This window comes from Rhinoraja longicauda, chromosome 25 (assembly GCF_053455715.1).
Source record: "Rhinoraja longicauda isolate Sanriku21f chromosome 25, sRhiLon1.1, whole genome shotgun sequence".
Lineage (NCBI taxonomy): Eukaryota > Metazoa > Chordata > Chondrichthyes > Rajiformes > Arhynchobatidae > Rhinoraja > Rhinoraja longicauda.
In genome coordinates, this window is record NC_135977.1 from 15,542,547 (window position 1) to 15,567,593 (window position 25,047).

At 45.8% G+C, this 25,047-nt stretch overlaps 1 protein-coding gene across 1 annotated transcript; it reads right to left on the minus strand.

The window, feature by feature from the left end:
• Window positions 1-3,428: 3,428 nt before the first annotated feature.
• mmp11a (matrix metallopeptidase 11a) lies at window positions 3,429-22,524 on the minus strand. The gene is given in 9 exon segments (XM_078421876.1): window positions 3,429-3,574; window positions 4,877-5,134; window positions 8,368-8,572; window positions 13,658-13,890; window positions 15,984-16,117; window positions 18,943-19,086; window positions 19,859-20,127; window positions 22,289-22,458; window positions 22,461-22,524. Coding segments are annotated over 9 exon segments (1,623 nt in total).
• Between the last annotated feature and the right edge of the window lie 2,523 nt (window positions 22,525-25,047).

The window sequence follows — 25,047 nt, forward strand, 5'->3', positions numbered from 1 at the left end:
CACCACCAACTGACACGCTCGGTCCACCGTGAGGTCCCCTCCCCTCACCTGCTGTCGCTTCGAAGGGGTGGAGTATGTCGGAGGCGGTGGTGGGGGGGAGGAGAAGGAGGGAAGAGGGACAGAGCGACGTGGAAGCAGGCAGCACAGCAGCGGCGGGCGAGTGGACAAAGCCACCGCCAACAGCAGCAGGTGAGAGGGGAGGGGGCCCCACGGTGACCATAAACGTTAGTGTGTGGCCAAGGCATGAAGAAAGTGCTGCCCCCAGCCCACAACATGAGCAGTGGCCATTGCCATGTCGCCGGACTGTGTCTGTGCGGTGGGTGGAGAATGGCTCACTGATGCACCTTGTGAATCAGCAGTGGGGGTGGGAAGACGGGTCTCTATCAGGGGATGTGTTAAAATGAGGGGTTACTGTATTGTCTTTGTGGAACAGTTAGGAGAGAAGATTGAGATCACTGTTGAAAAGAGATTTAGGTGGGGGGGGGGGGGGGGGGAAGAGCATTTTAAAGGTGCCCAGTAAATTAGAGAAGGCTTCTTGACAGGAAGAAGTTCTGAGTTCCAGAAGGTAAGGCTAAGGGGGAAATTAAACAGAATGGCGGGAGGAGGGGTCGTGCGGTGGTGTGTGGAGCCAGGCAGAGTTGAAATGCAAACATCTTTAGAATTAGACTAGGTCAAGGAGGGATTTTATTTAGATGTAAACAAATGAATCTTTCGCGACGAACGGACACCATCCAAGAGTGTGCTCGCCATGGACAATGCCACCTGTGGCCGTTTATGGAATTTCAACTGAGCTCTCGTAATTTTGTCCGGATTATAGGTGGGGGGGGGGGGGGGGGTTGGACTTCCCTAACCCTGTTATCACTTTTCTGTGAGATGTTTCTCAGTGCTGCTCCTGGTTCACTGCCAAAACTCACTTTTTAACAATATGGATGATATATGCAAAGCAATTTCTGCTTAGATCGAGTCTTGTACTAATTCTGCGGCTTAGTATAGGAGGGTAGAAAGTACTGAATGAAACAAGAGGTTCCCATGAAACACCTATTAAATCATTAAGTTTTAAGTAGTAGTCATGTTGATGGAGGGTTTGCAAGAAAATACTTCTGTATTTAACAAGGTTAAGACACGCAAACCTTGTCTTAACAAGGTTAAGACACGCAAACCTTGTGTCTTATCTTCTGAAAACCCGGCCCTGATCTCAGAGGAGAATTTGACCAAACGCAATTTGAATTGCTGCTTTTTGAACATTCCCACCTAACAATCCCACAAAGTAGCCCACGCTGACCATCTGACCACTTAGCAGGCGAGTTCGTTTCTCCCATCATTCTTGTCCCTGTGTAGGCCCTTCCAGTGGGACCAAGATGGGTAGCTTCGAAATCACATTTAAGCCTTTCCATAAACAGTGTAGTCCTTCCCCCACGAATGTTACTCCAGAACCAAAACAATGTTAAAATTAGGGGCAACACAGTAGCCTCTACCTCAGAGCATGAATCAGGATTGAACCCGGAAATATCGGTATGGAGTTTGAACATTCTCCCTGTAGCCATTTGGGTTTCCTCCAGTTATTTTAATTTCCTCCCAAACCCAAATTTGTGTGTGTTCCGTGGATAATTGACCACTGTAAATCGCACACAGTATGTAGGTGAGTGGTAGAATAAAAGGCTAGTTGGGAATGTGTGGAGAATAATTCCACCGGGTGGCGCCGTCAGTGATGGCAGCCTCGCCAACAGTCTGTTTTTTCGTCTTTTTGGTTATTTTTACTGTGTTTTAAAAGTTTGTGTTAATGTTCTCTGCTTTGTTTTATGTGAGGGGTGGGGGAGGGGATCGGGGGAAACTGTTTTTCAATCTCTTACCTTGCCGGAGATGGAATTGTTTTCCGAATCGTATCTCCGGTCGCTCTGCGGCCTAACCTCATGGAGCTGGAGGCCTTGCTCGGGACTGACATTGAGCCCCAACGCGGGGCTGTGGACTTACCATCAGAGCGTACGATCCCTTGCCTGGGATCAACGCTAAACTGTGGCCTGCAGATCTCACCATCGAGGAGCTCGCAGTCTCGGGTTGAGACCGATGTCAGGAAGCTCCAAGCCGCAGAAGGTTTCGACCAGCCCTGATCAGGGGTAGATCGCCCGGCATGGAGGAGCTGAGATCCCCCCCCCCCCCCCCAATGCAGGAGCTTGATCGCCCCGATGTGGAGGGCCCAAACGCCGCCGGCTACGGGAGCCAAGATCATCCTGTCAACGGAAGGCTCGAAGTCCCCGACCGCGGGAGAACAAAGAAGGGTTGAACTTTTTATCGCCTTACATCACAGTGAGTAATGTGGAGGTCACTGTGGTGGATGTTTATGTTAAAATGTATTTTGTGTGTTCCGTTGCTTTTAATTGGTATGACTGAATGGCAAAACAAATTCCTCGTATGTTGCAAAACATACTTGGCTAATAAAGTATGATTATGATTATAAAATGGTATTTGTGTAATGTGGGCTTGGTGGACAGCACAAGCTCAGTGGGCTAAGGGCCTTTTCCCTGCTGCAAGACCTTCTGTGGTACAGTTGATATGTAAAATGCCGCCAAGGTGATGAGGCCTATCAGTAAATTGCTTTATCAGTTTGAACATGGAACTGTATCTAGGACAACAGTCCTCCAGGTGCTCCGGTTTATTCCCATAGTCCAAAGACGTACAGGCTTGTAGGTTAATTGGCTTGAGTAAAATTGTAACCTGTCCCGAGTGTGTGAGATAGTTTTAGAGTTTGGGGTGATCGCTGGCCAGCATGGGCTCAATGGCCCGAAGGACCTGTTTCTGCACTGTATCTCTCGTCTAAAGTACAGCATAGGAACGAGTCCTTTGGTTCACAATGTTTGTGGTGAACATGATGCCACATTAAACTGATCTCATCTGCCTTTACAAATCCATATCCCTCTATTTCCTGCATTTCCATGTGCCTATCTAAAAGCCTCTTAAATGCCACTATCGTATCTACCTCCACCACCACCCCTGGCAATGCATTCCAGACCCCCACCACAGTGTAAAAATATATACCTTGCCCCGCACATCTGCATTACTTTTTCCCCCTTTCACTTTATAGCTGTACCATCTAGTGTTGGACATTTCCACCCTGAGGAGAAAAAGAGAAAAATTATCAAGTAGATATTCTTTTTTTTTGATGGGCAAACTTGAGATCTCTCAGAACTGTGGATTTTGTACTTTGGTAGGTGGATGAGGAAAGAATGAAGAGAGCTCTCTTACATAGGTGAGCTCCTTCCAACACTCAATTTTACTGAATCCTCCTTCCATCTTGTTGAACCCCAAGGGTCAATCTAATTTGGCTCATTGTCTATAACAAATCCCAGAAAAGTAAGTGGGAATAGAAACATCCAGAGTGAAGAGTAAATAGGATGCTCACGATCAGTATTGGAAAGGCAGACACGGGAGCGTTAACCTGAAGAGTCACGTGTATGACTGAGTGAAGAAGGACATCCAAAAAAGTCTTGGCCTATCAGCCTTGGGTGGTCTTCTTGTATCTTAACTTGAACAGCGTCAAACATCCAGTAATTCCTTCCTCGAAGAAAGTAAGCATAGCCTGTCAACAAAGGGTTCAGAGTTAGCACACAGAAAAAGCCCTAAAGGTTTCTCTAATCTGATTTGCATTAGGGTTTAATTTTAAAAAAATGTGCATATCACAACATCAATTGACAACATTTCCCAATACTTTCTTCATCTGATGGCAGAGGGCTGGCTGAATTTGTTTTCTCTCTGTTATTCAGTTCAACACAGTTCACCCAGTCCTCTCGTTTGTCACTCTGATTCCTGCTTCATCAGAGGCTCTTTTAAACATAAATTCTATGTTTCAATTTTCTCTCTTTTCTTTGCTTTCCTACTGTTTCGAGTTTAATGCACATGAGATATAGTTCTGCAAGTGTTAGACATCAGACACCACTCTTCCGCAACCCCCACCAATATCACTTTTAAAGTCATTTTGCTAATGTGTTCATTGGTGACAATGCAAACATTTATGTTGCCCTAGGAGAGTGAAAATAAATCCCTGTGTGGGAATAAACAAGACATGAAGGAAGGAGTGGGTTTCCTGCTCTGGGGAAAGAGGTTCCCCAGCTGGTGTACCATCAGAGTTAGTAGGCTTGGGTTAGCACATAGAATAGTAGAGCAGGAGAACAGGCCCTTCGGGCCACAATATCTGTGCCAAACATGATGCCAATACCATATCAACCTGCACATCATTCCCTGCATACCAATATATCACCACATTGTAGGCTGCTCTGGAAGTTTAGATTGTTCAAGATCCAAGGAGAGATAACTGATTGGATAGAAAATGAGTTTAGAGGGATATGGGCCATATGCAGGCAGATGGGACTAGTGCAGAATGGGGCACGTTGGTCGATGCGGGCAAGTTGGGCTGAAGGGCCAGTTTCGAAGCTGTATGACTCTATGCCGATCCGAAATCTGGACACAGTCTGAGAATTTGGATGGACCATTGACGAGCGAGTTGAGGAGAAATGTCTTCATTCAGAGGGTGGTAAACATTGAACGACAAGGCTGTGGACATTCTGTCTTCAATAAAAACAAATTGATAAGATTTCTCGATATTAAGGGAATCAAGGGAACTGAGGAAAATGATGAAAATGGCAGAGGCGGGTGATCAGTTGTAGATGATGAATGTGTGCAGGTCAAAGTGCCCAAGGGCCACTCCTGCTCCTATTTCTTATATTCTTAAACTCTGTTAGAAACCTTTTATGAGCCAGCTCCTAAGAAAAGCCAAATAGGAATCACATGAAATAATCTATCTTCAAGATCGCACCCTCCAGCACCCAAAGCTTTGCCAAAGATTCCCGGAAGAATTCCAGTTTCACTCCCGGAGAAAACTCACCGTGCGTATCCTGGAATGCCCCATCAATGCTGGGAGGAAGACCTCGCCAATCACTGATACTGTGTGGGTAAATACTCTCCACAGAATTTGTGTTGACATTGAGTTTCCAATAATAATTTCCTTCAAAGAGATAGATCTTATTCTGTTCTTCACCCCACATCAGAGCAGCCTGCACACCTCTTGCAGGAAGTCCTAGGTCAGAGATCAACCTGGGGCCCAGTACTCTCTTTTCTCCATCATAGATCCAGTAACTGGAGCCTGGAAGAGAAAAGAATCAGAAATTATGTAAAATTGTTAAGAATACTGCATATTATGAGCAAATAGAGTCTATAAGGAGACTGACCTTTACCTTTGGTGACAGAGTTAAAGCCATCCCAGCTGAACACACGGGAATAACTTAAAGACAAGATGATTGCATGGAACCTTGTGATTCCTTAAATAGACAATAGACAATAGGTGCAGGAGTAGGCCATTCGGCCCTTCGAGCCAGCCAGCCAGCACCACCATTCAATGTGGTCTTGGCTGATCATTCTCAATCAGTACCCCGTTCCTGCCTTCTCCCCATACCCCCTGACTCCGCTATCGTTAAGAGCTCTATCTAGAGCTGATAATATTTGTATAAATCTGTACTCTTGACTTCTACTTGGTACTAGAATCAAGGTGACTTTAAGGTTATGTTAGGAAAAATACATAGAAACATGGAAACAAAGAAAAATTGGCCCTTCGAGCCAGCACTGCCATTCATTGTGACCATGGCTGATCATCCACAATCAGTAACCTGTGCCTGCCTTCTCCCCATATCCCCTGATTCCACTAGCCCCTAGAGCTCTATCTAACTCTCCCTTAAATTTATCCAGTGAATTGGCCTCTACTACCTTCTGTGACAGAGAATTCTACAAATTCACAACTCTGGGTGAAAAAGTTTCTTCTCACCTCAGTTTCTTTATTCTTAGAGTGTGGCCCCTGGTTCTGGACTCCCCCCACATTGGGAATATCTTTCCTGCATCTAGCTTGTCCAGTCCTTTTATGATTTTATACGTCTCTATAAGATCCCCTCTCATCCTTCTAAACTCCAGTGAATACAAGCCCAGTCCTTCCAATCTTTCCTCGTATGACAGTCCCGCCATCCCGGGGATTAACCTCGTGAACCTACACTGCACTGCCTCAATAGCAAGGATGTCCTTCCTCAAATTAGGAGACCAAAACTGCACACAATACTCCTGATGTGGTCTCACCAGGGCCCTATACAACTGCAGAACGACCGTTTTACTCCTATACTCAAATCCTCTCATTATGAAGGCCAACATGCCATTAGCTTTCTTCACTGCCTGCTGTACCTGCACGCTTACTTTCAGTGACGGGTGTACAAGGACACCCAGGTCTCCTTGCTCTTCCCCTTTACCTAATCTGACACCATTGAGATAATAATCTGCCTCCTTGTTTTTGCCGCCAATGTGGATAACATTAGTGGAGACATTAAATATATTTAAGAAATGTTTAGACTGCAGGGCATAGCTAGCTGGAGCAAAGATAAACATTGGATGTTGTAAACCAAGCTGAGGGCCAAAAAAATGATTATTAGAAGAGTCACTTCATGACATCATTTTCTAAACAACAAGAAGAAAAGTCCTAGCTGTCACTTTGCTAGAGGCAGCACCCAGTAGAGATAAAACAAGAATCAAAGACTACAAACAAATGTGAAATGCTAGTGAATTATTTCAAAAAGGTGAAATCTGCATGTAACCATTGTATTGGTATTAAATGCCTGTGTTGTGAATCAATCAAGCGCTCTGGATCCACTGAATGCTTCCCAGTATATACTGATGAGGCCGTGAATAAACCAACTTGTTGGAGAAACTCCCCACTGCTCTACGAGATTTTCTTATTGTGCTGTCCTGATCTGAGTCATAATTAAGAGGGCAACAAGCCCCATGTGAAAGCCAGATTGAAAAAGTACATATTTCAATAGATATACGATCAGGAAGGTTTAGAGGAATATGGGCCAAGTGGGCCAAAGAGCCTGTTTCCATAGCTTTATGACTCTATAGCTCAATTATTTAATCTGAAAACAAATGTAGATGCTTTACAGTGCAGAAACTTCAAAATTAATAATCGGTGGCAAAGAAATAGGAGTAAATAAAGAAATGCCTTCACAGAAGAGTCACATAAAGCTCCCCAGAAATGCCAGGGAACCAAGAATCTAATGAAAAGCATTAAAGAAAATAAGTACAGACAGTGTTGACAGACAGAGGAGTGTTGGTAGAGGGGAACTAATTAGGTCTCTGTTCAAGGATGGAATCGAAGGCTCTGAGGCTTACCTGATGAGGATGGAGGTTTAAAGGGACAGGATGTCAATGGTAAATATTTAAGGCAATTGGCCCAAGGAATTGGAAGTTATTGAAATGGTGGAGCGGCTACATGTCCCAGATGTAAGTGGGTAGGGACTGGACAATGGGGGTCAGGATGCAGGCTGAAGCAAAGTAGGACTTTCAGCCCCATGTACCTGCTCTGTAGTTCAAACAGATTAGAATCATAGAGTCATACAGCACGAAAACAAGCCCTTCGGCTCAGTTTGCCCATGACGATCAGGGTGCCCCATCTACATTATCATATCATATCATATACATACAGCCAGAAACAGGCCTTTTCGGCCCTCCAAGTCCGTGCCACCCAGCGATCCCCGTACATTAACACTATCCTACACCCACTAGGGACAATTTTTACATTTACCCAGCCAATTAACCTACATACCTGTACGTCTTTAGTCCCACCTGCCTGTGTTTGGCTATTTTCCTCTAAACCTTTCCTATTCATGTACCTGCCCAAACATCTTTTAAATGGTGTTATGACCCATTATGGGTGATCCTTAACTGCACTTTCCTGTTCTGACTAGTAAAACTCTATTGATTTTCTGCTTGATATACTCAGCAACAAAACATCTACAGTCCTATTTGGTAAAGGTCCAAAGACTCATCACCCTTTGGGGAATAAAACTCCATCACGGTTCTGTCCAGAATGGCTGACCCCTTTTGTTGAGACCATGGGCCTGCCAGGGCACCACCCTGCCTGAAGTCATTTGTGGCTGACCCAGATTGGTCCAGGTCTTTTCTCGCCTCCAGCTCCTGACTCCCTCCACCCCCTACGTTCAGCCTGAAGTAGGGTCGCGACCCGAAACATCATCTATCCTTTTCCTCCAGAGATGCTGCCTGCCCCGCTGAGCTACTCAAACACTTTGTGTCTATCTCTGGTATAAGCCAGCACCCGCAGTTCTTTGTTTCTCCAGTCTGTGCTTTCCCTCCATTCCCTGCTTTCTATGCCCTCCGCCACAAACTCATTTGTTTAGCGCCGGCTCTCTGTCCATTGCTAATCAGTGGTGGAACGCAATCATTTAAAAATAATAGTTCCCCCCACTTTCTTTTCCAACAGCTGGTCTGGTGCAGTCACTTGAAGGGTTAGAATAGAAGACGTTAAAAAAACAAAGGATATTGAACCTTGAAAGATCCAGAAATTGCCATCAGCATCCTCGAACCCTGCGTTGATATGGTCAGGGAACTCCCACCAATGCTGAGAGGCCAGAGCTGGGTAGCCGGGCTGAAGCTGTCGATTTCTCAACCTCCACACATATTTGGATTTAAAAAAGAAGAGCTCCCCACGGATCATTGAGACTGCATCAAAGTCTGTCTCACAAGCAGCTGGCTGCAATGAAGGAGGTAATAATCAGTCAATGATCATCACAAGACCCAGGAACTTCATCAGGGCTCTGGCCATCTTGTCTCCAGCCAGTCACAATGATAAACTCACCACATCAACACATTCCAAGCAATGACCAGGGGAAAATCAACAACACCAGCCCAAATCCACCTTCATCACTCATCAGCACGGATTACAAACCTCACAAAATGGCTACTGAATTAGAACAGCGCGTCTTTGGTTGGGCTGGGTGATATTCAGAATTCCCAAGAAGCATCTAGCTCAGCAGTTTGTTTGTTATCTTTACAATAGGGTTGAACATTTCACTTCACTCCATCATCATAATCACAGTGTATCATCAACATGACACCAAACACTGCAGTGCCTTGCAAGGAATTCTTTGTCTGCACTTGCTCAATTCATAACCTCACCTGGTCAGTACTCTGGATCTTTGATCTGAAAGCAGGTGGGAGATCTTCACCACACTGACTTCAGTGGTTTCTGTATTACCAAATTCCGGGGAGGAACCAGAGATGTGGCATCCTTACCAATTAGTAAGTTGGCCAATCTGCTGGGTCACAAAGATATAATTGAAACTGTAAAGGATACCAGGCTCTTCCATCACAGGGAGCATCACGTGCAAGTTATACTCAGCATCTGGCTGATACACTCCAGCATAGCTTGCAAATTGGAACTGCAATCCCAGTCAATTTACTCATATAGTCATACAGCATGGAAACAAGCCTTTCAGCCCAACTACCCATGCCTACCAAGATGCTCTAAGCTAGACCCATTTACCTGCATCTGGTCAATATTCCCCTAAACCTTTCCAATCCATGCACCTGTCAAATTGGCTTTTAAATAATCTTATAGTATCAGCCTCAACTACTTCCTTCCTCTCGCAGCTCATTCCATATAGCCACCACCCTCTGTGTGAAGAACCTCAGGACCCTACCATTCTCTGTGAAGGTCCTGCCATGATTTGACTGACCAAGTCACAGTCATAAATAATTGAGCCTTTCGCAGTTACACTACACTCCTTGGGCCCAGACTCCCCCTTGAGGGAAAACAGCCTCCCAGCATCAATTAAGTTTCTTAATCATTTTTACATGTCAATTAAATTAATATTTACTTTTCTAAACTCTAGACACAGTCTACTCGATGCCTCCTTAGGGGGTAATCCCCTGATCTCAACAATCAATTTAGTGCAAACTTAATTATCTCTCTCACACACACACACATCCCCAGGAGATTTATCCTGCTTCATATGTCTCTTAGGACATTCAGCACCTCTTCGATTGCAATGCAGACTGTCCTCAAGGTATCGCCATTAATTTACCCAAATTCTTCCTCAGTGGTAAAAACGGAGGAGAATTATTGATTGAGCACCTTGCCTCTGTCCTGCAACTCCACACATAGATGGTTACATTGGTTTCTGGGAGGCCCTATTCTCTCTAGTTACCCCTTTTTTCTGAATGTACCTATAAAATATCTTTGTGTAGGAAAATAACTGCAGATGCTGGTACAAATCGAAGGTATCACAAAATGCTGGAGTAACTCAGCAGGTCAGGCAGCATCTAGGAGAGAAGGAATTGGTGACGTTTAGGGTCGAGACCCTTCTTCAAACTGATGTCAGGGTGGGCGGGACAAAGAAAGGACATAGGTGGAGACAGGAAGACAGTGGGAGAACTGGGGAGGGGAAGAAAGAGACAGAGGAACTATCTAAAGTTAGAGAAGTCAATGTTCATACCACTGGGCTGTAAGCTGCCCAAGCAATAAATGAGGTGCTGTTCCTCCAATTTCCGGTGGGCCTCACTATGGCACTGGAGGATGCCCATGACAGAAAGGTCAGACTGGGAGTGGGAGGGGGAGTTGAAGTGCTCAACCACCGGGAGATCAGGTTGGTTAAGGCGGACTGAGCGAAGGTGTTGAGCGAAACGATCACCAAGCCTGCGTTTGGTCTCGCCGATGTAGAGAAGTTGACATCTGGAACAGCGGATACAATAATGAGGTTGGAGGAGGTGCAGGTGAACCTCTGTCTCACCTGGAAAGACTGTTTGGGTCCTTGGATGGAGTCGGGGGGGAGGTAAAGGGACAGGTGTTGCATCTCCTGCGGTTGCAGGGGCAAGTGCCTGGGGAGGGGGGTGGTTTGGGTAGGAAGGAACGAGTGGACCAGGGAGTTACGGAGGGAACGGTCTCTGCGGAACACAGAAAGGGGGGGAGATGGGAAGATGTGCCACCTCCCTGACATCAGTCTGAAGAAGGGTCTCGATCCGAAACATCATCCATTCCTTCGCTCCTAGATGCTGCCTAACCTGCTGAGTTACTCCAGCATTTTGTGATACCTATAAAATATCTTTGGATTCTCCGTAATCTCATCTGCCAGAGTTATCTCACACTCCCTTTGTGCCCTCCTGATTTCCTTCTTATGCTCCTTAATCACCCTCTTACCTCCAGGGATACTCTTGATCCCAGCTGCCTATACCTGACACAAGCCTCTTTCTTTTCTCTGACCAGAACCTTAATATCTCTCGTCATCCAGGGTTCCTTACTTCTACTTGACTTGTCCTCCATTCCTGCAGGAATGTGCATACCTTGAACTCTCACTCTCACATTTTTAAAAAGCATTCACTTTGGGACATCCCTGCTCCACTCAACTTGTGCAAGTACCTGTCTAATAAAATCAAAGTTGGCCTTGCTGCAATTTAGAACTTGTGGACCTGACCCGTCCTCATCCAAAGCTAATAGAACAGTGGTCGCTCGTCCGAAAGTGCTCACCCACTGACACTTCAGCACTACCGATTATCCTAACTGTACTTCCGCATTTCTTACACTCTTCAAGGAATTTGCCAGGTCCTGTCTGGCTGACATAAGCTTCTGTGTCTTTTCCTGACCAGACCCTCAATATCCCTTAGCAACCAGGTTTACCTAATCTTGCAGCTCTTCATTCTAACCAGAACATACTAGTCCTGAACTCACCCTATCTTAAAATCCTCCCTCTGCCAGATATCCTTGTACTGTTAACAGTCTCTCCCAATCAACCATTTTCAAGTTAGAAACATAGAAAATAGGTGCAGCAGTAGGCCATTCGGCCCTTGGAGGCAGCACCGCCATTCAATATGATCATGGTTGATCATCCAAAATCAGTATCCTGTTCCTGCTTTCTCCCCATATCCCTTGATTCCGTTAGCCCTAAGAGCTATATCTAACTCTCTGTTGAAAACATCCAGTGAATTGGCCTCCTCTGCCTTCTGTGGCAGAGAATTCCACAGATTCACAACTCTCTGGGTGAAATTTTTTTCTCCTCATTTCAGTCCTAAATGGCCTACCCCTTATTCTTAAGTTCCAATCTAAAGCTATCAAATCAGTAGGTTAATCCCTTGCTTTAGTTCAATCACAATTTCCCCAAATTCAGAGGTCCTACAGGTCTGAAACATGGTGGTTCACATCGAAAACATGGTGGTTCGCATGGTGGTTCCCACCCAGAGACCTTACTGCTCCTGAGTATTGTTCAACAAGGTCAAGCTTAGATTCGTCATCTTGAGGAGTTGGAGGTTTCATTGCTCACATTTGACCTGACACAATGATATCTCAAGAAGTCTGGAATCAGGGCAACTCCAACCTATTTCCATGGAGTCCAGCCTTGCAACATGATGCAGTCAGAGACTGTGATGGTGGAGACTGATGAGTGGTCTGCAGGCACAATTCTGAGATGGTGACTATTCTAACTGTTGCTTGATTCACCTGTTGCGTTGCATTGCTTTCCCAATGTGGACATCAGGCCCATGCATCTGCACAGAGCTGTTTGGAAGGTTGACTGGACTCAGAGCAAATTGATGTCAGTATTTAGTGCCTGGTTGACATGGTTAGTCCCACTGGTCACACTCAAGTGTTTTGATGCAACTGCATGGCGTGTGGGGGCTTGCGATCATGTGTGAAAGTGATCCAGGTCACATAGGTCAAATGCTTTACTATAATACATTAGCTTCTTGAGCTCTGTAACTGGCTCCAATTTTTTTTTTAAACTGGATTAATTAATTGAAATTATCTCACTATAATAATAGGAGGTTATCTCGTACCATTGGATTATTACCGGAGTAATTTACACAACATGTGGCTCCTCCTGACAGACAAAGTCAAATTGAGAAGCACATTTTTCACACAAACCCTGGTAGAAATGTGGAGCTGCCACAAGAGCTGTGATTACTGGGAACTAATTAAAAACTGAGATCAATAGAGCTTTTTGCGGAGCTGGTGGGTTGAAGCAAGAGTTAGTAATGGGGTAAGTACAGGACAACTTGAATGAATGGTGGGGAAGAGAAAAGTCTTGGTTGATAATAATAATAATAATGTATTTTATTTATATAGCGCTTTTCATATACTCAAAGACGCTTTACAGAGATTTAGAGAACACAGGGAAATGAATAAATAGATAAATAAGTAAATAAATAAACGAACAGAGAAAGGAGACAGAAGGTGAGGTGACCTTCAGTGGTTGAAGGCAGTACTGAACAGGTGAGACTTCAGCGATGTTTTGAATGTGGTGAGTGTGGAGGAGTCTCTAACGTTTTGGGGTAGCGAGTTCCATAGGGTGGGAGCAGCGATGGAGAAAGCCCTGTTCCCCCCAGGATCTGAGTTTGGTCCGGATGTGGGGGGATAGGAGATTGGCAGCAGCAGAGCGGAGGGTGCAGGTGGGAGTGTGCCTGTGGAGGAGGTCGGTCAGGTAGGATGGGGCCAGGTTATGGAGGGCTTTGTAGGTTATGAGGAGGATTTTGTACTGGATTCTCTGGGGGATGGGGAGCCAGTGGAGTTTATAAAGGACGGGGGTGATATGGTCACGGATCGGGGTGTGGGTGAGTAGACGGGCAGCGGAGTTTTGAATGTATTGAAGTTTACTGATGATTTTTGAGGGTGCGCCATAGAGGAGGCTGTTGCAGTAGTCCAGACGGGAGGTGATGAAGGCGTGGATGAGGGTTTCTGCAGCTGTGGAGGAGAGGGATGGACGGAGACGGGCAATGTTTTTGAGGTGGAAGAAGGCTGTCTTTGTGATGTGTTTGATGTGTTTGTGATGTAAAGTTTGTCCCACAGTACCTCTTTTCCTGCAGGGTGAAGACGAGGCAACTCATTGATTTCGTTGTCCGGATTGAAGAAATTGTGGTGAGACTGGCCATACAAGTACTGTATCCCTTGCTTGTCGTCCTCTGCCAAACTTAGTGGGTAACGGAAAGTGTAGAAAGGCGCCATCAAAGATTTTGAGACTTGTGAGTGCTGCAGGCCGAGGACATGGCCAAACTCGTGAGCTGCTACATGCAGGAGATCAATACCTGTCCGCAGAACAGAGGCAAGAGCATCAGGTCTGGTCCCATTAGGATATGCACAGTAATGTTTACAGCACTCTTCACCCTCCATTTCAACAGTCCCCAGCTTATCCAAGGGCAATACCTTTACCCAGTTGTCACTTTGCACACCCATTATCTCCTCATACCTTATAAGACATTTCTGTTTAGCAATTTATATCCTCCCCCTAAATATTCAGTGACTTGGCATCCACCACATTCTGCGGAAGAGAATTCTATGGACTCAGCTGAATTAATACGTTTTTCTCTCTCATATTCTGCTTGGTTTGCTTACAACCTAACGGTGTGAACATTGAATTTTCCAATTTTAGGTAACTAACATGGAAACAACATGCCCCCCCCCCCACTCTTCCCCGTCTCCACATGGATTTACTCTAATCCCTTCCCCTTCCACGTTCACATATATGCCTTCCTCTGGCTTCACAATTCCAACCTCTTCTGTCGTCATCTCACACCTAATGTATTTTTATCTCTGGCCTTTGTTCTATCATCTGCCTATCAACCACACCCCCCCCTTCCAATTCTATATCCACATATCACTTGTCAGGATTTGTTTTGCTCCACCTCTCTGTCCCCCTTCCAATCATTCTGAAGAAAGGTCCCGACCTGAAACATCACCTAACCATGTTCTCCAGAGATGCTGCCTGACCTGCTGAGTGACTCCGGCACTTTATGTTTCTTATTGTCTATTTCACTCGTGGATGACTTTCCCGGCATCACAAAATAATTTGCCTTTGCATTCGACACCACCATTCCAAGGAAAGCCTCCCTGCATTCTGCCTATCAGAAATAAGTGAGCTAGATTTCAAATAATAATGAGATGAAGTACAGGAAGGAGAGAGAGGGAGCTTCATAGCATGGTGTCAATACCACAACCTCTCCCACAATGTCATCAAAACAAAGGTGATGGTCATTAATATCAGGAAGCGGGTAGCAGTACATTGATATCAGGAAGAGGGTCGCCCTGGTTTGTACGAATGATGCAGAAGTGGCAATGGTCAAGACCTTCAAGTTTCTAGTTGTAAATATCATCAACAATTGGTTCAACCACATTGATGCAATGGCCAAGAAAACACACCAACATCGTTAGAAGGCTATGAAAATTTGGCATGTATCCAATTACTTTTATCAAGTTTCTACTGTTGTGCCATAGAAAGAAAGCATCCTACATAGATGTATCTGGGTGGGATGCTTTCTTGCTTGCTATGGTGCAACAGTAGAAGTTGGTAATAGTATGGGATTTACTCTGCCACGACTGCATGAAATCACACAAACAAGCCTCCTCCCCATCGACTCCATCTATCTTCACACTGCCTCAGGAAAGCAGCCGACATAATCAAGGCTACTCGCACACCAATCATTTTTCTTCTCCCCTCACCCATGAGGCAGAAAATACAAAATCTAGAAAACATGCACCACCAGAAAGAAGAACAGCATCGTCCCCATTGGCAGACTCTAGAACAGCCCTCTCATATAATGATCACAACTGCATAACTTCTCAGATTGTTTTGAATAGATAAATCTGGATTTTGTAGGAATGTACTAAATTTGAGAAAGGCAGATTACAATGTTTTTAGGCAGGAGATAGGGTGAGTAAATTGGATGCTGTTGTTATTGTGCAAGTCCACATCTGACATTTAAAGGCCAGCTCGTCAAAGTTCAGGACCAGCATATTCCAGTAAAGAGGAAGGATAAGGACACGGATGGCAAGGTAAGGGAACCATGGATGATGAGAGGTTGTAAATTTAGTCCACAGAATAACTGAAACACTCCATCCCAAGTAACATGCTGGTAAATCTCTTCTACAAATATCCTCACATCATGAGCCCACTGCAAGAGAGGCTATGCCTTATGTTAGGAGGATGTTGAAGCAGATGTCAGCGTGTAGGCTGTTTTTCTGCTGAAGCAAGTGCAGCCAAGCCAAGGCTTGTTGCACCAGGCTGCTACAGGAGAGGGAAGAACCCGCAACCTGCCTCTGCTACCTGGAGCAGACTGGAACTCCCCCCAACAGATCTTTGTGTAGTTCTGGATGCATCGCGATGCTTTTTGATTTTGCCTACCCTTATCACTGTCAGTGGTCCACAGTTCCTCATAGTCAAAGTGAATTTCTCCTGCCTGAGGAGTTTGAGGGTAGAAGGCATGGGCCAGGACCCCACCAGGGCCATCAAACGGCAGGTGATCTCCATGCCAGTACCTGTAACGTGAAGAGGGAGAACCTGATGTTATTAATTTGGGATGCAGAGAAAAAAAATCCCAACACTAAAATAGGGAAAGCACAGGGATACGAATTTCTACAATACTGTGATTCAATGAGGCCATTAAACAGAATATCCTCATTGTAGATACATGGAGTTAAAACACAGATTAGCATTGTATGGATTTAGGGGGAAAGAAGAATAAAGGGATGAATGGCCTGCGCACATTTCTGATAGTGCTCTGAAGATATAAAGCAAAACAGCTCCTCTTCCAAGGTAAGGATAAGACGATGTCTTTGAAAAGGTGCCACATGGATTATTTTCCTGCTTCAGTATGGAAGAAGAACCTCTACAGAAGGTAGAGGAGCTAGAAAGGTGAGTGAATGATACACAAAGCTCTATTATATGAAAATTAGGTTTGTTATCAGAAAAAGAGTCTACTTCTCACTGCTTTGAATGGTGGCACAGTGGTTGTCTGTGTGGAGTTTGTATGTTCCCCTTGTGACTTCATGTCAGATGTGGACTTACCCAATAACAACTGCTCCCAGTATACCCTCCCAATCTAATGCCTAATTACACTGTAGTTTGCCTTACTCCACTTCCCACATGGTTCTCCCTGTTCAGCACAATGTTAAACCTTTGGAATTGTGATCTCTCTCCCCAAAATGCAGTTCCACTGAAATACCGGTCACCTGGCCAGGCTCATTTCCCAACACAAGGTCCAATATATTCCCTTCTCGAATTGGACTATCCACATACTTTAAGAAACCCTCTTGGATACACTTCACCCAACCAAGACAACTTTGTTGCTTTGACATATTTCAGTAATCTGTCCACATATCTGTTCCGCTATCTTCCACTTGCTATTGGGGGACCTGTAGTACAATCCCATTCAGAGATCTTGCACCCTTCTTACTTCTATGCTATCCCCACATTGCCTCAGTGGACAACCCCTCCAGTATGTCCTCCCTAAATGCTGTCATGAGAGACTGTTTAATTAGTAGCGCAACTCCTTCACCACCTTTGCCTCCCTCTCAATCACATCTGAAACATCGAGATCCCGGAGCATTGAGCTACCATTCGTGCCCCTCTCGCAACTTCATTTCCACACTGGTCACAACATCACAGTCTGAAGCATTTGTCCAGACAATAAGTTTATCTGCTTTCTCCAAATATTCCTTGCATTAAAATAAACATATTTCAGCCCACCAATGTCACCATATTCCTTCACCTCTTCCTGTCTGTCCTTTCTTTGAGACTTACTGGTCCTAACATCACCTTCCAATTTCTGACCTCCTTCTCTGGTTCCCACGCCTCTGCCTCTCTAGTTTAAACCTTCATGAGTAGGACTCAGAAACCTCCCTCCTTGGATTAGTCCCCATCCATGATAGACACAAAATGTTGGAATAACTCAGCGAGACAGGCAGCATAGCTGGATAGAAGGAATAGATGACGTTTCCGGTCGAGACCTTTCTCAAACTCAGTCCCCATCCAGTTCAGATGCAACCGGCTCTCTTGTAGAAGTCACCTCTCCTCCAGAAGAGATCTCAATGACCTAAAAATCTGTAATCTTGCCCCGTGTACCAACTCCTGGGCCACGCATTCATCTGTCCTATCTTCCCATTCCTATCCTCACTAGCACATGGCACCGAGTAATCCGGAGATTGCTACCCTTGGGGTCCTGTTTTAGTACCTGCCTGACTCCCTACATTCATTTCGCAGGACCTCATCCCTTTCCCTACCTATGTCATTTGTGCCAACGTGCACGACTTCCCCTTTGAGAATGTTCTGCAATTGCTCAGAGACCTCTGGCACCACGGAGGCAACGAGCTATCCTTTGCCTTATTTGCTGCCACAGAATCTCCTGTTTGTCCCCCCCAAACTAACAAGTCTCCTATCATCATGGGATTGTCTGACCTTTCTCTGTGCTGCTGTGCCTCAGAGCCAGGACCAACACTGCAGACTGGACCACTGCTGCTGCTCTCCACTGACTGGTCCTGTGCCACAACAGTATCCAAAGCAGCGTACCTGTTGGTGAGGGGGACGGCACCTGGGCGTTCCTGCACTCTCTGTTTGCTCTCTTTCCTGCTTGTCATCCTGCTACTTCCTACCTGTGCCTTAAACATGACCATCTCACTGTCACACTAAGATAATCCTGTGGTCATTGAGTTTCAGCTCCAGTTCCTTAATATGATCCGTAAGGAGCTGCAGCTGAACACACTTACGCAGGTGGAGTCCTCAGGGGAACTGGAAATCCCCGACTTCAAACAACGTGCAGGAGGAGAAGTTGACTATCCCACCTCCCGTTTCTATGACACCAAAACCTAGGAAAACTTACATGACAAAAACAGGCTGTACCTTAACCTACCTTCACCCCATGTTTCACCTGTTCAGCAAAGCCTCTTAAGCCAAAGCCTCAGTATTGCACTTGCCCTGAAACACAGCTTCTATATTTGCCTCAACCTTCTCATATGCTGCACGACTGCTTTGGGTCCCATCCTGTTGTCACACTAGTTTAAACCCTCGAGTGGCTCTTGCAAATTTCCCCACTAGGATATTGGTCGTCCTTCAGTTCAGGTGCAATCTGTCCCTCTTGAAATGTCACTACCTCAGAAGAAATCATAAATGTCCTAGTGAGCTCTTATCAGCACTTGTTCAATTGTGCTGAGAAGGATTGGCAGGATATTAGGTGCCACTTGTTTAGTGCCACTGATCACTCATAGAAACTAAACACTTGGCAGAAGGGTTTTCATCAGCCTGATATAAATTATCGTGAGCAGTATTGAAGAGGGCTTTCCCTCCACTTTTCTTGCTCCCAACTTACCTTGTGAACTCAATGATGATGTCAGCACTTGCATCCTGTACCTCTGTGAATGTTAAGGGCGTTACATCACTCCACACTCTCACTGCTTCAGCAATAATGCGCCTTACTTTCACTTGACTTAGTTGCCAAGGGAAACGTACAATTCTGAAGGGGGAAAAAAGAAATTACAGTTTCCAAGGGGGCAAGAAAGATTCTGAAAAGTACACGGTTGGATACACAAACGTTGAATGGTCATGATCTCAGACCCAGAGCATAGATTTATGGTGTGCGGGGAAAGGTTTAGAGAGTGCAGCAGAAATAAGCCAGGTATGGTGAGGTTAATATCAGTAGTCTGGAAATTATTGGAAATCATTGAGGGACAGGATTTAAATTCACTTGGTAGTACAGGGACTAATCAGTTAGTCAACAAACTGTACGTAGTTAGTGGGAGATTCTGCTTGACCAATTTGAAGGATTTTTGAAGCAAAGATGGAGACATTGCATTTGGTGTCGTTTACAAGGACTTTGATAAGTTCCCACATAAAAAACTGTTTCAAAAGATTCCAACTCATGGCACATTGGACCCAAAGTTTGTTCATAGGGTGCTAATAGAGGGTTGTTTTTGTGAATAAGGGATTGAAGTTGCAACCATCACTATTGTCATATGTTGTATGATTAATAACTTTGCAGATTATATAAAAATCAACAGCATTTTTGTTATTGAGGAGGATCATCATAATTGACATTGATGAATAAGTGAAATTGCAGATGGAATTTAATCTCGGTAAGTATGAAGAGATCAACTTTGGAAGGCCTACTATTCGGAAGCCCTACATCTATTGTTAGTACATTGGCACATCAGTAAGAAATGCTTATAACGATTACTCTAATGTACAAAAGCATTTCTGAAGCCCCTGGAATCCGAGTAATCTCCTACTTGTAGGTCAGGTCAGTTTTCTTCCATCTTCCTCCTGCAATTACAAAGCGTCTCCGGCGTTTGGCGTTGCCATGCCATCTGCGGCCATGTTTCCCTGGGGGTGGATCGGGGACACCACATCGGACAGGGTTCAGCAGACCTGCCCCTTCTTCAGCACGGAGACGGAATACAGGAACCGTCGAGCGGAGCAGATCATTGACCAACGACAGCGACTGCTTTCTCTCACCCTTCTGCTTTGGAAAATGGAAATTCAACTTCTGCAGCCATTCCTACAAAGTTCAAGAGGTCAAAATTTAGTAAGAGTCTGATTCAGGTTTTTGAATAGAATGGTTGAATAGAAGAAATGAAAAGGCAATGGCAGTGGGAAAAGTAACAAGGGGATTACGATCAAGTGAACATCGAGAGATCATGAGAGTGAAAAGAGTAGTACTTAGATTCAAAACTGGCGTACTGATTGTAGAGAAAAGGTTGTGGTAGAAAGACAATATTTGGGCTGGGGGTCTGGGACCAGTGGAGTTTCAAAGGGATCTGTGCTGGGACCTCTACTGTTCGTGAAATATATAAATGTTGTGTTAATAAGATGTTGCACTTTGGGAGGACAAATGTAAGGGGGTAAAAATACAATAAATGGCATGAGCCTTAACGGCATTGATGTGTGAAGGGATCTTGGGCTCGAAGTCTATAACTCCCTGAAAGTGGCAACAAGCTGATAAGAGTGGTAAAGAAGGCATAATGTATTCTTGCCTTCATTGGTCAAGGCATTGTGTATAAAAGTCAGGAGATCGAGATGCAGCTTTACAAGACTTTGGTGAGGCCACTGTTGGAGTATTGCATGCAGTTCTGGTCACCCGATTACAGGAAGGATGTGGAGGTTTTGGAACGAGAGCATCAGGACTGAGACGGGTGGTTGCCAGTATAAAAAGTGAGAGGGTGGGTGAGCCGGAACTGGCAGCTGATAGATGGGACCAGATGAGGAGGGGAATGGTGTGGAGATGGAGCCAGGTCGGGGGAAGGGTGGGTGGACACAGAAACAGAGGCAGAGGCTGGAAGGTGATGAGTGGACACTCACACGTAACCTACGGTTTCCCTTCCTCCCTTCACTGGTTCCATCGCTCCATCCTCCCTCTCTCATCTGGTTCCTCTGATCACCAAACCTACTGATCAGATTCCAGAATCTGCAGCTCTTCGTTGTTTCTATTTTGCGCCCAGATTGCCGATAATCCCCGGCATCCACAGATGACGCCTGATTCTGAGTTATGTTAGACTCCAAACCCAGTCTGCCTGCACCAGTTACGAGGAGAGACTGGATAGACTGGGTTTGTATTTCTTGGATCACAGGAGGATAAGGGAAGATTTGCTGGATGTACGAAGTGATGAGGAGCATAGATAGGGTGAATGGTACCAAACCTTGCACCCTCGCTGGTCCACAGTGTGTGGTTGGAATCAGCAACGCGTAGCTTGTGGTCACAAGGAACTACAGATGCTAGTTTACCAAAAAACAGAGATCAGTGGTGGAGCTCAGCATAGACGTGGTGCGCCAAAGGTCTCATCCTTCTGCTGTTGATTCTGTGACCTGACAGCCCTACCCACACCCACCCCCTCTCACACTCAAGACCACGCGAGGTCACACCACTCAACCCGCCGCCACCCCGCCAGGGGAACCTTCGATGCTGCAGATCCCTGCCAGATGCCTGGGGAACCGCAGCCCTGCGTTCAGCAGAAATCCGGCGCATTTGTCGGACTTGCTGGTATCGGCTTCCAAAGTCAGCGGGAACCGCTGTCTCTTCCTTCACTGTACCTGCATGTTCTGTTGAATACCAGGGAGCGTGTCGACACTTGTCCTCCTGGAACCCACACTCAAAGCTGTGCTTCCATCAGCAGAAAGCCACAGGGAAACAAAGAACGGCCGAGCAAATCGCAAATAGCAAACCAACGGGGTAACTCAGCGGGTCGAGAAACATCCGTGGAGAAGAAGCAATTGTCGACTTTTCGGGTCGAGACCCTTCGTCACGACAGATGCTGCTCGACCCGCTGAATTCCTCCGGCACTTTGTCTGTTTTAGCTCCAGATTCCAGCATCCAGGTCCCTGGTGTCTCAAACAACGGCCGATCTGCGCGACGGTCAGGGACGACCAGGTCCGGGACAACAGGGAGTGGGACCCACGGCGACAGTGGAGGGGAAGGCTGGATGGCCAGGGGAGGGGGGGGGAGGCTGGATGGCCAGGGGGAGGGGTACACAACGGGATGGCACAAAGCAACTTCTCCACCGCTCCAATAACGGCATCTGACGGAAACATGGGGTTTGATTGTGATCAGAAGTGTAATCTCTCTACACCGCCTGTCCCACCATCCCGCAGCTGAATGCAGCCCGGCTCAGACAGAGACTGTCTCAATGCTACAGGTTATATTTCCCCCTGAGCCGCTGCCTTACCCGTCGCTGGCGCTGCTCCGTGCTGGGAGCGGGGAGGGTGCTGGCACAAAGGAACAGGGCGACCACACTCATCGCCCACATGTTGCCCGGCTCCTGCAGCCCTGGCAGCCCCAGTGTTTGCTCGGATCCGGCGTTGCAATCGGGCCAGCCCATCACGTGGGGACGTCCCGGGGGAGTCTCCGCTCCCTGGGGGCTGCCATTTCCCTGGTGTCAGTTTCCGCTGCGTGGATGTACATCACCGCCGCACGCCACTGGTTTCAAACACTTCTGCATCTTCCCCTCAGCATCAGAACCATCGGCAGCCTCCCAGAGGCCGCCTTCCCTTTAACGTTACCTCTACCCTCTTTCCACAGAAATACCACTCACTGGTCTTATTTCACCCCCATCTCTTCCTTTGACCTTTTCGTTACAAGTGTTACCTTTCAAACATTGACCAGCAACCTCCTAATCTACTATTCTTACATTCCTGTACTTAAGTATGATTGTACAGTAACTTTTTTACTGAACTGTATGCAAAGAAAATGAATTTCACGGAACCGGGTACATGTGACCATAAAGTACTATTGAACCAAACGTCTTACGTCTTTCTAAATTGGGATCTGCTCGCATTGCTGATATCATCTGTGTGCTTTTCACCATTAAACATCTGTGTATTCACTCTGTATATTAATTTGGAAAACCTCGTATACAATCTTTTCTATAATTATCGGTACAAAAGAAGTTTACCGGATGCCTGCCTTCATGTTATTCTTAGCATAGCTTTATAAAACACTTGTTGGGTCACAGTTTTCCACACACTACAATTGTGTGGAGTTCTGGCCTCCATGTTACAAGAAGATGTGGACATCTCGAATGTTGGGGGTGCAGAGGAGATGCACATGGATGTCAGCTGGAATGGAGTGTCTCGATTATGAGGAGAGACTGGATAGGCTGTATTTATTTTCTTTAGACTTGAGATACAGCGTGGAAAAAGCCCCTTCATCCCCTCCAGTATCCACCAGGTGCCAGGTTTTGCTCCACCCCAAGTCTTTTCCAGCTTTCCCCCCTACTCGAGTCTGAGGCTTTCAACCGATACATCTGCCCATTTCCTCGAAGGATGCTGTCGGACTCAGTTGCTCCAGCACTGTTTTGCTCAAAGTTACAACACCAAATTATCAGAACCTTTACCTAAAAAATTAAGCAAAACATTCGAGATGTCCACATTCTTTAGGGAACGGGGGTTCCCCTCTCCCATCATAGATGGGACCCTCACTTGTGTCTCCTCAGTACCCCACAGCTCTGCCCTTGCTCTCCTTCCCCCTAGTCACAACAGAGACAGAGTCCCCCTAATCCTCACCTTTCATCCCATCAGCCGTCACATACAACACATAATCCTCCAAAATCTTTGCCATCGCAAAGCTAGATAGAGCTAGATAGAGCTCTTGAGGATAGCGGAGTCAGGGGGTATGGGGAGAAAGCAGGAACGGGGTACTGATTGAGAATGATCAGCCATGATCACATTGAATGGCGGTGCTGGCTCGAAAGGCCAAATGGCCTATTCCTGCACCTATTGTCTATTGTCTATCTCCAACGGATCCCAATGCTAGCTACATCTTCTGATCTCCTCCCCTTTCCACCTTCCACAGATACTATTCCCTCTGCAACTCCCTGGTTAACTCATCCCTTCCCACCCAAACCACTCCATCCCCAGGTACCTTCCCCTGCAACTGCAGAAGATGCAACACCTGTCCCTATACTTCTTCCCGCAACTGTCCTTTCAGGTTAGGCAGAGGTTCACTTGCACCTCCTCCAACCTCATCTACTTTATCCGTTGTTCAAGATGTGGACTCTTATACATCGGTGAGACCAAATGTAGACTGGGCGATCGTTTCACGGAACACCTTCACTCAGTCCGCCTGGACCTACCTGATCTCCCAGTTGCTTCTCCTTCCCATTCCCACACAAACCTTTCTATCCTAGGTCTCCTCTATTGTCAGAGTGAGGCTAAACACAAATTGGAGGAACAGCACCTCATATTTCGCTGGGGGAGCTTACAGCCCAGTGGTATGAATATTGATTTCTCTAAATTCAGGTAGCCCCGTCATTCCCTCTCTCTCTATCCCTCCCCCACCCACGTCGCACCAGCTTCTCATTTTCACCCAACAAACAGCTAACAATGGCCTGTTTCCTTTATCATCGTTACTTTTTTGCATATCTTTTATTCATTGTTCTTTATCTCTATACATCTATCTCTATATCTATCGTTTCCCTTATCCCCAACCAGTCTGAAGAAGGGTCTCGACCCAAACGTCACCCATTCCTTCTCGCTAGAGATGCTGCCTGTCCCGCTGAGTTACTCTAGCTTTTTTTGTGTCTAACTTAGGCAAAGCTCTTGTTAATCTTTCCCAATGATTTGTCCCCATGAAACCCGACAGGATTCTAAACCTTCATACCATCTCCATAAGGACCAAATACTTGAACAAATATGTGGCAATGGATTTCAACTTTTTAGGGATGCGTTAATGTAATTTCTCTGTACAACCTGAAGTCTTCAGGTTCTGGTGTTTATAAAGTTGGTACAAAGGGCAAGGCACCTATTTGTAACCCTCTTGGGTTTCAATAGTAAAATGTTTAGGAAAGATTCATGTTTTTCCTAACTGTGGGCTCTGGCTCTCTTGGCTTGGGGTTCACTTTAAAGACTGCATCCACCCTCTGATTATTGTCACACCTTTATTCTCTGTAATTGTGGTCTACCCCTACTTTAAAGTGTTCATTAAGGA